This window comes from Perca flavescens, chromosome 13, assembly GCF_004354835.1.
Source record: "Perca flavescens isolate YP-PL-M2 chromosome 13, PFLA_1.0, whole genome shotgun sequence".
Taxonomy (NCBI): domain Eukaryota; kingdom Metazoa; phylum Chordata; class Actinopteri; order Perciformes; family Percidae; genus Perca; species Perca flavescens.
This window is the reverse complement of record NC_041343.1, coordinates 35687560-35704211: the sequence shown is the minus strand read 5'-3', so window position 1 is coordinate 35704211 and position 16652 is coordinate 35687560. Positions and strand designations below refer to the sequence as shown.

Below are 16652 nucleotides of genomic sequence, written 5' to 3'. Positions count from 1 at the left end.
CATGCCTTTGGTGAGGGAGACCTGGGTTTGATTCCCACTGTGATACATCAACCAATGTGTCCCTGAGCAAGGCACTTAACCCCTAGTAGCTCCAGAGGCGTGTTACCTCTGACATATGTAGCAACTGTAAGTCGCTTTGGATGAAAGCGTCAGCTAAAGGACATGTAATGTAAAATATATCCTGGTGTGTTTAGGGGGTTCTGGTCTGGTCTGGTCTGGTCTGGTTTGGTCTGGTCTGGGAGATCCAGGTGTATTTAGGGGGTCCTGCGTCTGGTCTGGGAGATCCAGGTGTATTTAGGGGGTACTGGTCTGGTCTTGGAGATCCAGGTGTATTTAGGGGGTACTGTGGGGGGTCTGGGAGGTACAGGTGTATTTAGGGGGTACTGGTCTGGTCTTGGAGATCCAGGTGTATTTAGGGGGTACTGCGTCTGGTCTGGGAGGTCAAGGTGTATTTAGGGGGTACTGTGGGGGGTCTGGGAGGTACAGGTGTCTTTAGGAGGTACTGGTCTGGTCTGGTCTGGGAGATCCAGGTGTATTTAGGGGGTACTGTGGGGGGTCTGGGAGGTACAGGTGTCTTTAGGAGGTACTGGTCTGGTCTGGTCTGGGAGATCCAGGTGTATTTAGGGGGTACTGTGTCTGGTCTGGGAGATCCAGGTGTATTTAGGGGGTACTGTGGGGGGTCTGGGAGGTACAGGTGTCTTTAGGAGGTACTGGTCTGGTTTGGTCTGGGAGATCCAGGTGTATTTAGGGGGTACTGGTCTTGTCTGGGCGATCCAGGTGTATTTAGGGGGTACTGTGGGGTGTCTGGGAGGTACAGGTGTATTTAGGAGGTACTGGTCTGGTTTGGTCTGGTCTGGGAGATCCAGGTGTATTTAGGGGGGGTACTGTGTCTGGTCTGGGAGATCCAGGTGTATTTAGGGGGTACTGTGTCTGGTCTGGGAGATCCAGGTGTATTTAGGGGGTACTGTGGGGGTCTGGGAGGTACAGGTGTATTTAGGAGGTACTGGTCTGGTCTGGCCTGGTCTGGGAGATCCAGGTGTATTTAGGGGGTACTGGTCTGGTCTGGGAGATCCAGGTGTATTTAGGGGGTACTGCGTCTGGTCTGGGAGATCCAGGTGTATTTAGGGGGTACTGTGGGGGTCTGGGAGGTACAGGTGTATTTAGGGGGGTACTGGTCTGGTCTTGGAGATCCAGGTGTATTTAGGGGGTACTGCGTCTGGTCTGGGAGATCCAGGTGTATTTAGGGGTACTGTGGGGGTCTTGGGGGTTTTCGTCTGGTCTGGGAGATCCAGGTGTATTTAGGGGGTAATGTGGAGGGTCTGGGGGGTACAGGTGTCTTTAGGAGGTACTGGTCTGGTCTGGTCTGGGAGATCCAGGTGTATTTAGGGGGTACTGGTCTGGTCTGGGAGATCCAGGTGTATTTAGGGGGTACTGCGTCTGGTCTGGGAGATCCAGGTGTATTTAGGGGGTACTGGTCTGGTCTTGGAGATCCAGGTGTATTTAGGGGGTACTGGTCTTGTCTGGGCGATCCAGGTGTATTTAGGGGGTACTGTGGGGGGTCTGGGAGGTACAGGTGTATTTAGGGGGTACTGGTCTGGTCTTGGAGATCCAGGTGTATTTAGGGGGTACTGCGTCTGGTCTGGGAGATCCAGGTGTATTTAGGGGGTACTGTGGGGGGTCTTGGGGGTACTGTGTCTGGTCTGGGAGATCCAGGTGTATTTAGGGGGTAATGTGGAGGGTCTGGGGAGTACTGCGTCTGTTCTGGGAGGTCAAGGTGTATTTAGGGGGTACTGTGTCTGGTCTGGGAGATCCAGGTGTATTTAGGGGGTACTGTGGGGGGTCTGGGAGGTACAGGTGTCTTTACGAGGTACTGGTCTGGTCTGGTCTGGGAGATCCAGGTGTATTTAGGGGGTACTGGTCTGGTCTGGGAGATCCAGGTTATTTAGGGGGTACTGCGTCTGGTCTGGGAGATCCAGGTGTATTTAGGGGGTACTGGTCTGGTCTTGGAGATCCAGGTGTATTTAGGGGGTACTGGTCTTGTCTGGGCGATCCAGGTGTATTTAGGGGGTACTGTGGGGGGTCTGGGAGGTACAGGTGTATTTAGGAGGTACTGGTCTGGTTTGGTCTGGTCTGGGAGATCCAGGTGTATTTAGGGGGTACTGTGTCTGGTCTGGAAGATCCAGGTCTATTTAGGGGGGGTACTGTGTCTGGTCTGGGAGATCCAGGTGTATTTAGGGGGTACTGTGTCTGGTCTGGGAGATCCAGATGTATTTAAGGGGTACTGTGGGGGGTCTGGGAGGTACAGGTGTATTTAGGAGGTACTGGTCTGGTCTGGTCTGGTCTGGGAGATCCAGGTGTATTTAGGGGGTACTGGTCTGGTCTGGGAGATCCAGGTGTATTTAGGGGGTACTGAGTCTGGTCTGGGAGATCCAGGTGTATTTAGGGGGTACTGTGGGGGTCTGGGAGGTACAGGTGTATTTAGGGGGTACTGGTCTGGTCTTGGAGATCCAGGTGTATTTAGGGGGTACTGCGTCTGGTCTGGGAGATCCAGGTGTATTTAGGGGGTACTGTGGGGGGTCTTGGGGGTACTGCGTCTGGTCTGGGAGATCCACGTGTATTTAGGGGGTAATGTGGAGGGTCTGGGGGGTACTGCGTCTGTTCTGGAGGGTCTGGGGGGTCTGGGAGGTCTGGGGGGTCTCGTGGGTACTGTGGGGGGTAGTGTGGTGGGTCTGGGAGGTCTGGGGGGTCTGGGGGTCTTGTGGGTACTGTGGGGGGTAGTGTGGTGGGTCTGGGAGGTCTGGGGGGTCTGGGGGGTCTTGTGGGTACTGTGGGGGGTAGTGTGGTGGGTCTGGGAGGTCTGGGGGGTCTGGGGGTCTTGTGGGTACTGTGGGGGTACTGTGGGGGGTCTGGGAGGTCTGGGGGTCTGGTGGGTACTGTCGGGGGTAGTGTGGTGGGTCTGGGAGGTCTGGGGGGTCTGGGGGGTCTGGTGGGTACTGTGGGGGGTAGTGTGGTGGGTCTGGGAGGTCTGGGGGTCTGGGGGGTCTGGTGGGTACTGTGGGGGGTAGTGTGGTGGGTCTGGGAGGTCTGGGGGGTCTGGGGGGTCTTGTGGATACTGTGGGGGGTCTGGTGGGTACTGTGGGGGGTAGTGTGGTGGGTCTGGGAGGTCTGGGGGGTCTGGGGGGTCTTGTGGGTACTGTGGGGGGTAATGTGGTGGGTCTGGGAGGTCTGGGGGGTCTGGGGGGTCTGGGGGGGTCTGGGGGGTGTATTTAGGGGGTATTGTGGGGGGTCTGGGTGGTTACTGCGTCTGGTCTGGGGGGTCTGGGATCCTGGTCTGGGAGAAGGCAGAGACTCGGGCGTAGACGCCGGGTTTCAGGGGACGACCACAACCTTTACCAAACGAGGTCACACCTGCAGCAGCCAATCAGAACACAGAACACATGCAGCAGCCAATCAGAACACAAAACACATCTCATCACATTAGACTGGGGAGGGTTGTGTGTGTGTGTGTTTGTGTGTGTGTGTGTGTGTGTGTGTGTGTCTGTCTGTGTGTCTGTGTTTGTGTGTGTGTCTCTGTGTGTGTCTCTGTGTGTGTGTGTGTGTCTGTCTGTGTGTGTGTGTGTGTGTCTGTGTGTGTGTCTCTGTGTGTCTCTGTGTGTGTGTGTGTCTGTGTGTGTCTCTGTGTGTGTGTGTGTGTCTGTCTGTGTGTGTGTGTGTGTGTGTGTGTGTCTGTGTGTGTGTGTGGGTGTGTGTGTCTGTGTGTCTCTGTGTGTGTGTGTGTGTGTGTCTCTGTGTTTGTCTGTCTGTGTGTGTGTTTGTCTGTGTGTCTGTATGTGTGTTTGTGTGTGTGTGTGTGTGTGTGTGTGTGTGTGTGTGTGTGTGTGTGTGTGTGTGTGTGTGTGTGTGTGTGTGTGTGTGTGTGTGTGTGTGTGTGTGTGTGTGTGTGTGTGTGTGTGTGTGTGTGTGTGTGTGTGTGTGTGTGTGTGTGTGTGTGTGTGTCTGTGTGTGTAACTGACCAATCAGAGTCCAGTATCCATCTTCCAGACACACCAGTGGACCTCCAGAGTCGCCCTGAGAGAAAAACCAACATGTTTAATCTTCATTAACTCAGCCGACTGACCAATCAGATCACAGTCTGTACAACTCAAATATACGTTTCCTTTCACAGAGGGAGGGGTGAAGAAGGGGGTGAAGAAAGTACCAACAAGCTGACATCACACACAGGTTTGCCTGTTTGGTAAGTCTTTGTTGCCATGGTTACCTGACAGGCGTCAACCCCCCCCTCTGGGAGGCCGGCACAGACCATGCTGGCGGTGATGGAGTACTCCGGTAACTGGTCCTCACACTCAGACTGGGACAGCAGAGGAAGCTCCGCCTCCTGCAGCACGTCAAGCAGGGAACCTTGGGGGGGCAGTAAGTAAGTAAACTTTATTCATACAGCACCTTTCACAGACAAGGGGGGTCACAAAGTGCTTTACAGAAGGAACAAATACAATACAATACAAAACCACATGGCTAACTAAATGCTTGTCTAAAAAGGTGAGTCTTCAGGTGTTTCCTAAAAGTTTCCACAGAGTCCAAAGCTCTCACGGCTAAAGGGAGAGAGTTTAAAGGGCCTGGGGCCACCACAGAGAAAGCACCATCACCTCTTGTTTTAAAACGTGTTCTGGGAACAGTTAAAAGGTCTTGGCTTGGTTGAACTTTGCTGTATGTGAAAATCCAAAAAACAATTAAAAATTATATTCCTGCTTTTTGAAATATTTTTGCTTTTTGAAATGTATTTGTATTAATCCAAAAGACAGCTAAAACTATACTTCTGCTTTTGAAATGTATCAGCTCAAGAACAGTGGAGACTGTGCTTCTGCTTTTGACATGAGTTAACCCAAAAACAGCTAAAATATATTTCTGCTCTTGAGACTATAATACTGTCTTTGATTTTGGTTTATGAGTGCTAATGTGCCTTTAGAAATATAATCATGCCAAGTTTTTGTGTTACTATAAACATGCTTAGAGACATTTTAGTGTGAGTTGCGGTGTGAAGCTGCCTATTTGACCCTGCAGTCGGAAAGAGGAAGTGTCTGCAAGAGGCTTCAGATGTATAAGTTGCTTTGTGTAACTGTCTGTCTGAACCTGCACAGCTGGAAAGAGGAAGTGCTGTTGGGGCCCTGTGTACAGGGGTGGGCTCTGGGTGCACATAAGAGGTGAAAAGGTTACTGCTCTGACCTATTGATCAATGCAGTCAAACTGAGCCGTTAGATTCTATGTTAGATAGCAACATGCATATGTATAAAGGAAATATCGTCATATGAGATGTTTCTACGTATATCTGTGATGGGGGGTTGAACCCCAAGAAATGTACATATAAAAATGGGTGCTTTCTCTCCCTTGGGTTCGTTTTCTGCTCTTTTGACCGATACCCTACGAGTAGGGACCTCCTGTGTCTTAGAGCATTTTTTGAGTGATTGAACTCTGTTCATTTTTCCATTTATTTTGTTTGCTTGTTAACTCTTTGCTTTTTAAAAAAAAATAATAAAACCACCTGTGTTCGTCTTGAGCAAGGTGACCCAAAAAACCTTGTGAGTCTTTTTTTGCTCTTTTAGAAAACTTTCTTTCCTTTTTTCCTTTTTTTTTCTTTTTTGCCGCTTACCCGTGTGAGCGGGGACCCCCTAAAGGAGAAGTGGGGGCCTCTTCTTTAACCGTGTGAGCGGGGACCCCCTAAAGGAGAAGTGGGGGCCTCTTCTTTAACCGTGTGAGCGGGGACCCCCTAAAGGAGAAGTGGGGGCCTCTTCTTTAACCGTGTGAGCGGGGACCCCCTAAAGGAGAAGTGGGGGCCTCTTCTTTAACCGTGTGAGCGGGGACCCCCCTAAAGGAGAAGTGGGGGCCTCTTCTTTAACCGTGTGAGCGGGGACCCCCCTAAAGGGGAAGTGGGGGCCTCTTCTTTAACCGTGTGAGCGGGGACCCCCTAAAGGAGAAGTGGGGGCCCTTCTTTCTTGGGGACCCCCCTAAAGGAGAAGTGGGGCCTCCCCCCCTAAAGGGGAAGTGGGGGCCTCTTCTTTAACCGTGTGAGCGGGACCCCCTAAAGGGAAGTGGGGGCCTCTTCTTTAACCGTGTGTGGGGACCCCCCCTAAAGGAGAAGTGGGGGGCCTCTTCTTTACCCCCCTAAAGGGAAGTGGGGCCTCTTCTTTGTGAGCGGGGACCCCCCTAAAGGGGAAGTGGGGGCCTCTTCTTTAACCGTGTGAGCGGGGACCCCCCTAAAGGGGAAGTGGGGGCCTCTTCTTTAACCGTGTGAGCGGGGACCCCCCTAAAGGGGAAGTGGGGGCCTCTTCTTTAACCGAGCGGTTTGCAGGAACCCCGGGGACCGACCTGACAAGCAGACCTTTGATTCTCCAGCTGATCGGAAACCTCTGTGACCACGGCAGAGGCAGCTGTCCGAGTGTCAGTAATTAATTGTAATGAAAAAAATGACACCCAGATTTTGCGCAGCATTACAGTCAGAGAGTGTTAGAGTCCCAACGACCTGCCTAATCTTAGGGGTCATGTTGTCTGGAGCAAAAATCATCACAACAGTTTTGTCTGAATTTAGTTGCAAAAAATTGTCGGCCATCCATTTGTTACTGGAGGCTAAACAGTTGTGCAACAAGGACAGTTTGTCCAGCCTATCAGGGCTAAAAGATAAATATAACTGGATGTCATCAGCATAACAATGGTAAGATATTTCTTTGAATCTACCAATAATCTTTCCAAGAGGAAGCATATACAGGCTAAATATCAGGGGGCCAAGCACTGCACCTTGGGACAGAGGAGCAGAGTCTGACATGTATGTTATATGGACACAGAAAACCTCCTGTCTGAAAGATAGGAAGAAAACCGGTCCAGAGCTGATCCAGTGATGCCCACGGTTGTTTTCAGTCTATCAGAGTGCAATGATCAACAGTATCAAACGCTGCGCTGAGATCTCGTAGGACCAGAACAGAACATTTAGCCCCATCGGCAGCCATCAAACTATCATTAGAGACCGTAAGGAGATTAGTCTCAGTTGTCATCCTGAGAGGTGCAGGAGCACCTGAAGCAGAGAGAGAGGTCTGGCAGCGACCTCAGATGCACGGGCAGGGACCAGAGTCCTGGGGAGGTCAGGGCATCGGGACCAGAGTCCTGGGGAGGTCAGGGCATCGGGACCAGAGTCCTGAGGAGGTCAGGGCATCGGGACCAGAGTCATGGGGAGGTCAGGGCATCGGGACCAGAGTCATGGGGAGGTCAGGGCATCAGGACCAGAGTCCTGAGGAGGTCAGGGCATCGGGACCAGAGTCCTGAGGAGGTCAGGGCATCGGGACCAGAGTCCTGGGGAGGTCAGGGCATCGGGACCAGAGTCCTGAGGAGGTCAGGGCATCGGGACCAGAGTCCTGAGGAGGTCAGGGCATCGGGACCAGAGTCCTGGGGAGGTCAGGGCATCGGGACCAGAGTCCTGTTCTGTGGGCGGCTGTGGCTCAGTGGTAGAGGTGGTTGCCTGCCAATCGGAAGGTTGGTGGTTCGATCCTTGGCCTTGCAGTCCCATGTCGAAGTGTCCTGATTGTGTGACTGATTATCTGATGAGCAGGTGGCTCCTTGTACGGCAGCCTCGGCCACAGAGTATGAATGTGTGTGAATGGTGAATGGTTCCTGTACCATGTTATAGAGCTTTGAGTAGTCGTTGAGACTACTCAAAGCTCTATATAAGATACAGAATAGTCCATTTACAGCACTTTGACTTGAGAGTGCTTTATAAATAAATGTATTATTATTATTATAGGACTCTGAACCATTAAGTCTATAGGAACCTGAACCATTAATCCTATAGGACTCTGAACCCATAAATGTGCTGAGGCCCCCGACTGAGCAGTACCCCCCCTCTCACCCTGCTCTTCAGTGCGTCCCCAGCCAGCGATCCAACATCTGGTTCCAGCTGTGAAGTCCTGACCATCGGCCGGTAAACACACCGGCTGGACCACCTCTGGAACACACAAAACTTTATTAGTTCATTATTTAAACACACAAAACTTTATTAGTTTATCATTTAAACACACAAAACTTTATTAGTTCATTATTTAAACACACAAAACTTTATTAGTTCATTATTTTGACACACAAAACTTTATTCATTCATCATTTAAACACACAAAACTTTATTAGCTCATCATTTAAACACACACAAAACTTTATTAGTTCCTCCTTTAAACTCTAACACATCCAACTACTCCTCCAAACCATCTCAGGATATCGCTCGTTTCATACAATCAGTGACGTGCACTGGTTTGGGCTGTTGTTGCCCTGGCAACAGCCCCTTTGCCCTGATTGGCTCAGCTGCCCCTCTGGGGAATACAACTTCTCTTTCTTGTTGTTGTGGCAGCATCACTAATAAGCCCATCATTAAGAAATTACATCAATATACCATCCAATCCATGTTGATTCACTGTTAACGTCACAGAGTCACGTGTGTGTGTCTGTGTGTGTGTGTGAGAGTGTGTGTGTGTGTCTCTGTGTGTGTGTGTGTGTGTGTGTGTGTCTGTGTGTGTCTCTGTGTGTGTAAAATATAAAGTGAATGTGTTGTTACTGACCGGTGAAGCTGATTGGCTGCTGCAGATGCATCATGGCGATGTCGGCCTGTTTGGTCTGCCTGTTGTACTGCGGGTGGATCACGATGCGATCGACTCGTCGGGTCTGGACGTCTGCGGCGCCGCTGTTGCTCTGAGCGTGGAGGCCAAGCAGCGCCTCCCACCACTGCAGGTGCACGTTCTTCCTACACCACAACCACAACAACAACATCAACAACAGGTTAACTGATACAGATACATATGGATATAATCTAAGCTGCAGGCAGCCATGTTTGGGCCTCGCACCCCCTCCTCATCATAGTACTGCATTGTCATCTACTTCCTGTTTTGCAGCGTAACATAAGAACGTAACGCTCGTGTTCACCATCAACCGTGGTTCAACTGTTTCTCGTTCTAGGTCAACATCTAAAACTTGAACCGTAACACTCTTGTTTGTTATTTTTTAAATTTTTTTGTCATTTTTTTTCACGTTTTTGCCTCTTTTATTTCATCAATTCTTTTCTTCAAATGCTATAAAATTCTATAAAAACACCCAAATCCAATGACAGTAGTGAGCTGATCACTAATTTTACATGTGAACAGCGTTCTAGGGAACCATCCACGTTATTATTTTTGATAATTTGGTTGAAAGAAACCCACATTTCTGATATAGAAACTTTCTGAAAATGTGTCTAACTGTTCAGATGCACCAATCAGGGCCAGACGGGGGTGTCTAACTGTTCAGATGCACCAATCAGGGCCAGGCAGGGGTGTCTAATTGTTCAGATGCACCAATCAGGGCCAGGAGGGGGTATCTAACTGTGTGTCAATCACTGCTCATGCACACAACCTTGTCGGGGGAGGGGCTTAGGAGACCGTTTTGGGTTTTAGCAGAAAGGGGGGAGGGACTGAAAAGTTGTCGATTTTCAAAAGTCCTGGATCTTCACAATCCTACCTACAGCACCTTGAAGTACAATGCAATGCATTTTGGGTTTAGGGATAGAAATACAGCTCACGTCCTGTTGGGTTTAGGGTATGGCTCCAAGAGGCTTTTTTGTTGGGTTTAGGGTATGGACTCAAAGAGGCTTTTCTGGTGGATTTAGGGTATGGCTCAAAGAGGCTTTTCTGTTGGGTTTAGGGTATGACTCAAAGAGGCTTTTCTGTTGGGTGTAGGGTATGTCTCCAAGAGGTTTTTCTGTTGGGTTTAGGGTATGGCTCCAAGAGGCTTTTCTGTTGGGTGTAGGGTATGTCTCCAAGAGGCTTTTCTGTTGGGTTTAGGGTATGGCTCCAAGAGGCTTTTCTGTTGGGTTTAGGGTATGACTCAAAGAGGCTTTTCTGTTGGGTGTAGGGTATGTCTCCAAGAGGCTTTTCTGTTGGGTTTAGGGTATGACTCAAAGAGGCTTTTCTGTTGGGTGTAGGGTATGTCTCCAAGAGGCTTTTCTGTTGGGTTTAGGGTATGACTCAAAGAGGCTTTTCTGTTGGGTGTAGGGTATGTCTCCAAGAGGCTTTTCTGTTGGGTTTAGGGTATGGCTCCAAGAGGCTTTTCTGTTGGGTTTAGGGTATGGCTCCAAGAGGCTTTTCTGTTGGGTTTAGGGTATGGCTCCAAGAGGCTTTTCTGTCTGTCTTTCTGTAAGGGCTACTCTTATTCTTTGAAATATCTGTAGGGGGCACTACTGAGCCAATTGACCGCCCGAGACCCCCATCAGATAAACTGAACGAACATTGAACTGTTTTGGCGACAGGGGTTTTCATGTCCTTTTGTCTCTTAAATGTATCATTGTTGTTTTTTAAATAAAGTTTAATCATCGTCTAACCCATAGACGCAGTGTGCGGCGGTCAGCAGCCAGTCTTGGCCAATCAGAGACGCTCCACACACTTGACGTCCTCTCCACTGCAGAGACACGATCCACGGCCACGCCCCCTTCTCAGCATTAGCCCCGCCCACCACTCTGATGTCACCTGACAACAAACAGGAAACACAAACTGCAGTCAGACACAGCTATCTGCACTGCTACCTGTCTGTCTCAAAGCTACCTGTCTATCTACACCGGTATCTGTCTGTCTCACAGCTACCTGTCTATCTGCACTGCTACCTGTCTGTCTCACAGCTACCTGTCTGTCTGCACCGGTACCTGTCTGCACACAAATAAATATTTTTGAAAAGAATTGAATATTTTCAGAAAAAGTTGGAATATTTTGAGTCAGACTGTTTTACCTTTAGCAGGTTTCCTCTCTGCTGATTGGTCTGTCTCCCTCATGACATCACCAGGTTTACTCTCTGCTGATTGGTTCGTCTCCCTCGGTGCATTAGTGACATTTCTAACCCCGCAAGCTGTAACACAGTTAATACCACCTTAAACTGTCTGTGTACACATGATTCCACATTAAACTGTGTATGAACACATTAGTCCACCTTAAACTGTCTATGAACACATGATTCCACTTTAAACTTTAAACTGTCTATGAACACATGAATAACTTACGTTGGTTGTCACAGCTCAGAGAAATCACTTCCTCACTGGCGCATGAATCACTGGAAACAGATAAAAACTGAAATATTAAATAATAAATTTAATGTTTTGGTGTCTAAACATTCACGTGACTGGCCGACGGTCAATGTTATTTGTAGTGTCTGGGTGTCTAGGTGTCTGGGTGTCTGGGTGTCTGGGTGTCTGGGTTTTTGGGTGTCTAGGTGTCTAGGTGTCTGGGTGTCTGGGTGTTTGGGTGTGTGGGTGTCTGGGTCTGGGTGTTTGGGTGTCTGGGTGTCTGGGTGTTTGGGTGTCTGGGTGTCTGGGTGTCTAGGTGTCTGGGTGTCTGGGTGTCTGGGTGTTTGGGTGTCTGGGTCTGGGTGTCTAGTTGTCTAGGTGTCTGGGTCTGGGTGTCTAGGTGTCTGGGTGTCTGGGTGTCTGGGTGTCTGGGTCTGGGTGTCTAGTTGTCTAGGTGTCTGGGTCTGGGTGTCTAGCTGTCTAGGAGTCTGGGTGTTTGGGTGTCTGGGTTTCTAGGTGTCTGGGTCTGGGTCTGGGTGTCTGAGTGTCTGGTTGTCTGGGTGTCTGAGTGTCTGAGTGTCTGGTTGTCTGGGTGTCTAGGTGTCTAGGTGTCTAGGTGTCTGGGTGTCTGGGTGTCTAGGTGTCTGGGTGTCTAGGTGTCTAGGTGTCTGGGTGTCTAGGTGTCTAGGTGTCTGGGTGTCTAGGTGTCTGGGTGTCTGGGTGTCTGGGTGTCAGGGGTGTTTAGGTGTCTGGGTGTCTAGGTGTCTGGGTGTCTAGGTGTCTGGGTGTCTGGGTGTCTGGGTGTCAGGGGTGTCTAGGTGTCTGGGTGTCTGGGTGTCTAGGTGTCTGGGTGTCTAGGTGTCTAGGTGTCTGGGTGTCTGGGTGTCTAGGTGTCTGGGTGTCTAGGTGTCTAGGTGTCTGGGTGTCTAGGTGTCTGGGTGTCTGGGTGTCTGGGTGTCAGGGGTGTTTAGGTGTCTGGGTGTCTGGGTGTCTGGGTGTCTGGGCGTCTAGGTGTCTGGGTGTCTTGGTGTCTGGGTCTGGTCTGGGTCCACTACCTGAGGCTGGTCTGCAGCGCTCCGTTGGTGATGTTGAAGGATGTAAACGGTGAGTCTTGTGGCCGAGCCGGCAGAAGAGTGGTTTCCCCTGACCTGCAGAGAAACAGGTGAGTAAAGGGTTACCTCTATCCCAGGTACTGAAAGGTGAGTAAAGGGTTACCTTTATTTCAGGTACTCACAGGTGTGTAAAGGGTTACCTGTATCCCAGGTACCGACAGGTGAGTAAAGGGTTACCTGTATCCCAGGTACTGACAGGTGAGTAAAGGGTTACCTGTATCCCAGGTACTGACAGGTGAGTTAAGGGTTACCTGTATCTCAGGTACTGACAAGTGAGTAAAGGGTTACCTGTATCTCAGGTACTGACAAGTGAGTAAAGGGTTACCTGTATCCCAGGTACTGACAGGTGAAGTCAGACAGCTGAGACGTCCAGGTGTCAGAACACACGGTCAGCAGAGAGGAAACTTGTTTATACTGTAGAGCACTTGAACTGTTGCTGGGTAACACAACTGAAACATACACAAACACACACACACACACACACACACACACACACACACACACACACACACACACACACACACACACACACACACACACACACACACACACACACAGAATCAGACACAGACACACAGACACACAGACACACACACACACACACACACACACACACACACACACATTGCATAAACACACACACACACACACACAGACACACACACACACACACACACACACACACACACACACACACACACACACACAGACTCAGACACAGACACACAGACACACACACACACACACACACACACACACACACACACACACACACACACACACACACATTGCATAAACACAGACACACACAACACACACACACACACACACACACACACACATTGCATAAACACAGGCACACACACTCACACACACACATACACACACACACACACACACACACACACACAGACACACACACACACACACACAGACACACACACACACACACACACACACACACACACACACACAGACAAACAAACACACACACACACACACACACACACACACACACAGACGTAATAATATGCTGGCTGTATACACACTAAAAGTAGTGGTTATTTACATGGAGTCTGGTGGGAAACAGGGTCCAGGTAAACTCAACTCACCGCAGTAGGCTTCATCAGAGGCGTCAGGACAGTCGGCGTTGCCGTCACACTGATCGTTACCATGGATACAACTGCCTGTCTGACACTGGAACTGACCGACTGCACACGCAGCTGTTCACAACAATCAGTAATCAGTAATCATCAGAAATCAATAATTATCAGTAATCAGTAATCATCAGTAATCAATAATCATCAGTAATCAATAATTATAAGTAATCAATAATAATCAATAATCATCAGTTATCAATAATCATCAGTAATCAATGATCAGTAACCATCAGTAATCAATAATCATCAATAATTAATCATCCGTAATCAATAATCATCCGTAATCAATAATCATCAGTAATCAGTAATCATCAGTAATCAATAATCATCAGTAATCAGTAATCAATAATCATCATTAATCAAGAATCATCAGTAATCAAGAATCACCAGTAATCAGTAATCAATAATCATCAGTAATCAGTAATCATCAGTAATAAATAAGCATCAGTAATCAGTGAACAATATCCTCTGACCCTGAACTCACCCGGTGACCCCAGGCCGACCCCCGAGGTGAAGTTGGCACACTGACAGTGATGAACTGAATCCTGGATTATGAGGGTGTTGAATCTCACCGGTGACCCCCAGGTCCGTAAACAACCACACTGACATCTGATTGGTTGTTCAAGTAATGCCAGTGAGAACAGCTGAAAGAAATAAAACAAGGTACAGTCTGAAGAATTATGAGGTCACCTGACAAGTTCAATTCTAAAGAATGATGAGGTCACCTGACAAGTTACAGTCTGAAGAATGATGAGGTCACCTGACCAGTTCAATTCTGAAGAATGATGAGGTCACCTGACAAGATACAGTCTGAAGAATGATGAGGTCACCTGACAAGTTACAGTCTGAAGAATGATGAGGTCACCTGACAAGTTACAGTCTGAAGAATGATGAGGTCACCTGACAAGTTCAATGAGGTCGTGAAAAGTAAAGAATGATGAGGTCACCTGAAAAGTTACAGCCTGAAGAATGATGAGGTCACCTGTTACAGCATGAAGAATGATGAGGTCACCTGACAAGTTGCAGTCTGTAGAATGATGAGGTCACCTGACAAGTTGCAGTCTGAAGAATGATGAGGTCACCTGATAAGTTACAGCCTGTAGAATGATGAGGTCACCTGATAAGTTACAGCATGAAGAATGATGAGGTCACCTGACAAGACATGAAGAAGAATGATGAGGTCACCTGACCAGTTACAGCATGAAGAATGATGAGGTCACCTGACAAGTTACAGTCTGAAGAATGATGAGGTCACCTGAAAAGTTACAGCCTGTAGAATGATGAGGTCACCTGAAAAGTTACAGCCTGAAGAATGATGAGGTCACCTGACAAGTTACAGCATGAAGAATGATGAGGTCACCTGACAAGTTGCAGTCTGTAGAATGATGAGGTCACCTGACAAGTTGCAGTCTGAAGAATGATGAGGTCACCTGATAAGTTACAGTCTGAAGAATGATGAGGTCACCTGATAAGTTACAGCATGAAGAATGATGAGGTCACCTGACAAGTTACAGCATGAAGAATGATGAGGTCACCTGACAAGTTACAGCATGAAGAATGATGAGGTCACCTGACAAGTTACAGTCTGAAGAATGATGAGGTCACCTGACAAGTTCAATACTGAAGAACGATGAGGTCACCTGAAAAGTTATGGCCTGTAGAATGATGAGGTCACCTGAAAAGTTGAAGAATGATGAGGCCTGAAGAATGATGAGGTGACAAGTTACCTGAAGAAAAAGTTACAAGTTACAGCATGAAGAATGATGAGGTCACCTGACAAGTTACAGCATGAAGAATGATGAGTTCACCTGAAGACATGAGTTACAGTCTGAAGAATGATGAGGTCACCTGACTGAAGAATGAAGTTGACAAGTTACAGTCTGAAGAATGATGAGGTCACCTGACAAGTTACAGCCTGAAGAATGATGAGGTCACCTGACAAGTTACAGCCTGAAGAATGATGAGGTCACCACCTGAGAATGATTACAGCATGAAGAATGATGAGGTCACCTGACAAGTTACAGCCTGAAGAATGATGAGGTCACCTGACAAGTTACAGTCTGAAGAATGATGAGGTCACCTGACAAGTTACAGCCTGAAGAATGATGAGGTCACCTGACAAGTTACACAGTCTGAAGAATGATGAGGTCACCTGACAAGTTACAGCATGAAGAATGACAGTCACCTGACAAGTTACAATGATGAGGTCACCTGACAAGTTACAGTCTGAAGAATGATGAGGTCACCTGACAAGTTACAGTCTGAAGAATGATGAGGTCACCTGACAAGTTACAGTCTGAAGAATGATGAGGTCACCTGACAAGTTACAGTCTGAAGAATGATGAGGTCACCTGACAAGTTACAGTCTGAAGAATGATGAGGTCACCTGACAAGTTACAGTCTGAAGAATGATGAGGTCACCTGACAAGTTACAGCCTGAAGAATGATGAGGTCACCTGACAAGTTACAGTCTGAAGAATGATGAGGTCACCTGACAAGTTACAGTCTGAAGAATGATGAGGTCACCTGACCAGTTACAGTCTGAAGAATGATGAGGTCACCTGACAAGTTACAGTCTGAAGAATGATGAGGTCACCTGACAAGTTACAGCCTGAAGAATGATGAGGTCACCTGACAAGTTACAGTCTGAAGAATGATGAGGTCACCTGACAAGTTACAGTCTGAAGAATGATGAGGTCACCTGACAAGTTACAGTCTGAAGAATGATGAGGTCACCTGACAAGTTACAGCCTGTAGAATGATGAGGTCACCTGACAAAGAATGATGAGGTCACCTGACAAGTTGACAAGAATGACAGGTCACCTGACAAGAATGAAGAATGATGAGGTCACCTGACAAGTTACAGTCTGAAGAATGATGAGGTCACCTGAGCTGAAGAATGATGAGGTTACAGTCTGAAGAATGATGAGGTCACCTGACAAGTTACAGTCTGAAGAATGATGAGGTCACCTGACTGAAGAATGATTACAGTCTGAAGAATGATGAGGTCACCTGACAAGTTACAGTCTGAAGAAGATGAGGTCACCTGACAAGTTACAGTCTGAAGAATGATGAGGTCACCTGACAAGTTACAGTCTGAAGAATGATGAGGTCACCTGACCAGTTACACCTGAAGAATGATGAGGTCACCTGACAAGTTACAGTCTGAAGAATGATGAGGTCACCTGACCAGTTACAGCATGAAGAATGATGAGGTCACCTGACAAGTTACAGTCTGAAGAATGATGAGGTCACCTGACAAGTTACAGTCTGAAGAATGATGAGGTCACCTGACAAGTTACAGTCTGAAGAATGATGAGGTCACCTGAC

At 48.3% G+C, this 16652-nt stretch overlaps 1 protein-coding gene across 1 annotated transcript in view; it reads right to left on the bottom strand.

The window, feature by feature from the left end:
- Positions 1-412: 412 nt before the first annotated feature.
- tmprss15 (transmembrane serine protease 15) overlaps positions 413-16652 on the bottom strand; it is a 34143-nt gene continuing 17903 nt past the window's right edge. The window contains exons 16-33 of the mRNA XM_028594630.1: positions 13807-13860; positions 13275-13385; positions 12488-12611; positions 12106-12198; positions 11048-11097; positions 10780-10896; positions 10379-10523; positions 8589-8770; positions 7889-7984; positions 4259-4398; positions 4014-4068; positions 3336-3408; positions 2529-2554; positions 1954-2130; positions 1251-1560; positions 1005-1141; positions 632-853; positions 413-546 (exon numbers count right to left, since the gene is read on the bottom strand). Coding sequence (XP_028450431.1) covers positions 413-546; positions 632-853; positions 1005-1141; positions 1251-1560; positions 1954-2130; positions 2529-2554; positions 3336-3408; positions 4014-4068; positions 4259-4398; positions 7889-7984; positions 8589-8770; positions 10379-10523; positions 10780-10896; positions 11048-11097; positions 12106-12198; positions 12488-12611; positions 13275-13385; positions 13807-13860 — 2246 coding nt within the window. The remainder of the gene's footprint in view (positions 547-631; positions 854-1004; positions 1142-1250; positions 1561-1953; positions 2131-2528; positions 2555-3335; positions 3409-4013; positions 4069-4258; positions 4399-7888; positions 7985-8588; positions 8771-10378; positions 10524-10779; positions 10897-11047; positions 11098-12105; positions 12199-12487; positions 12612-13274; positions 13386-13806; positions 13861-16652) is intronic.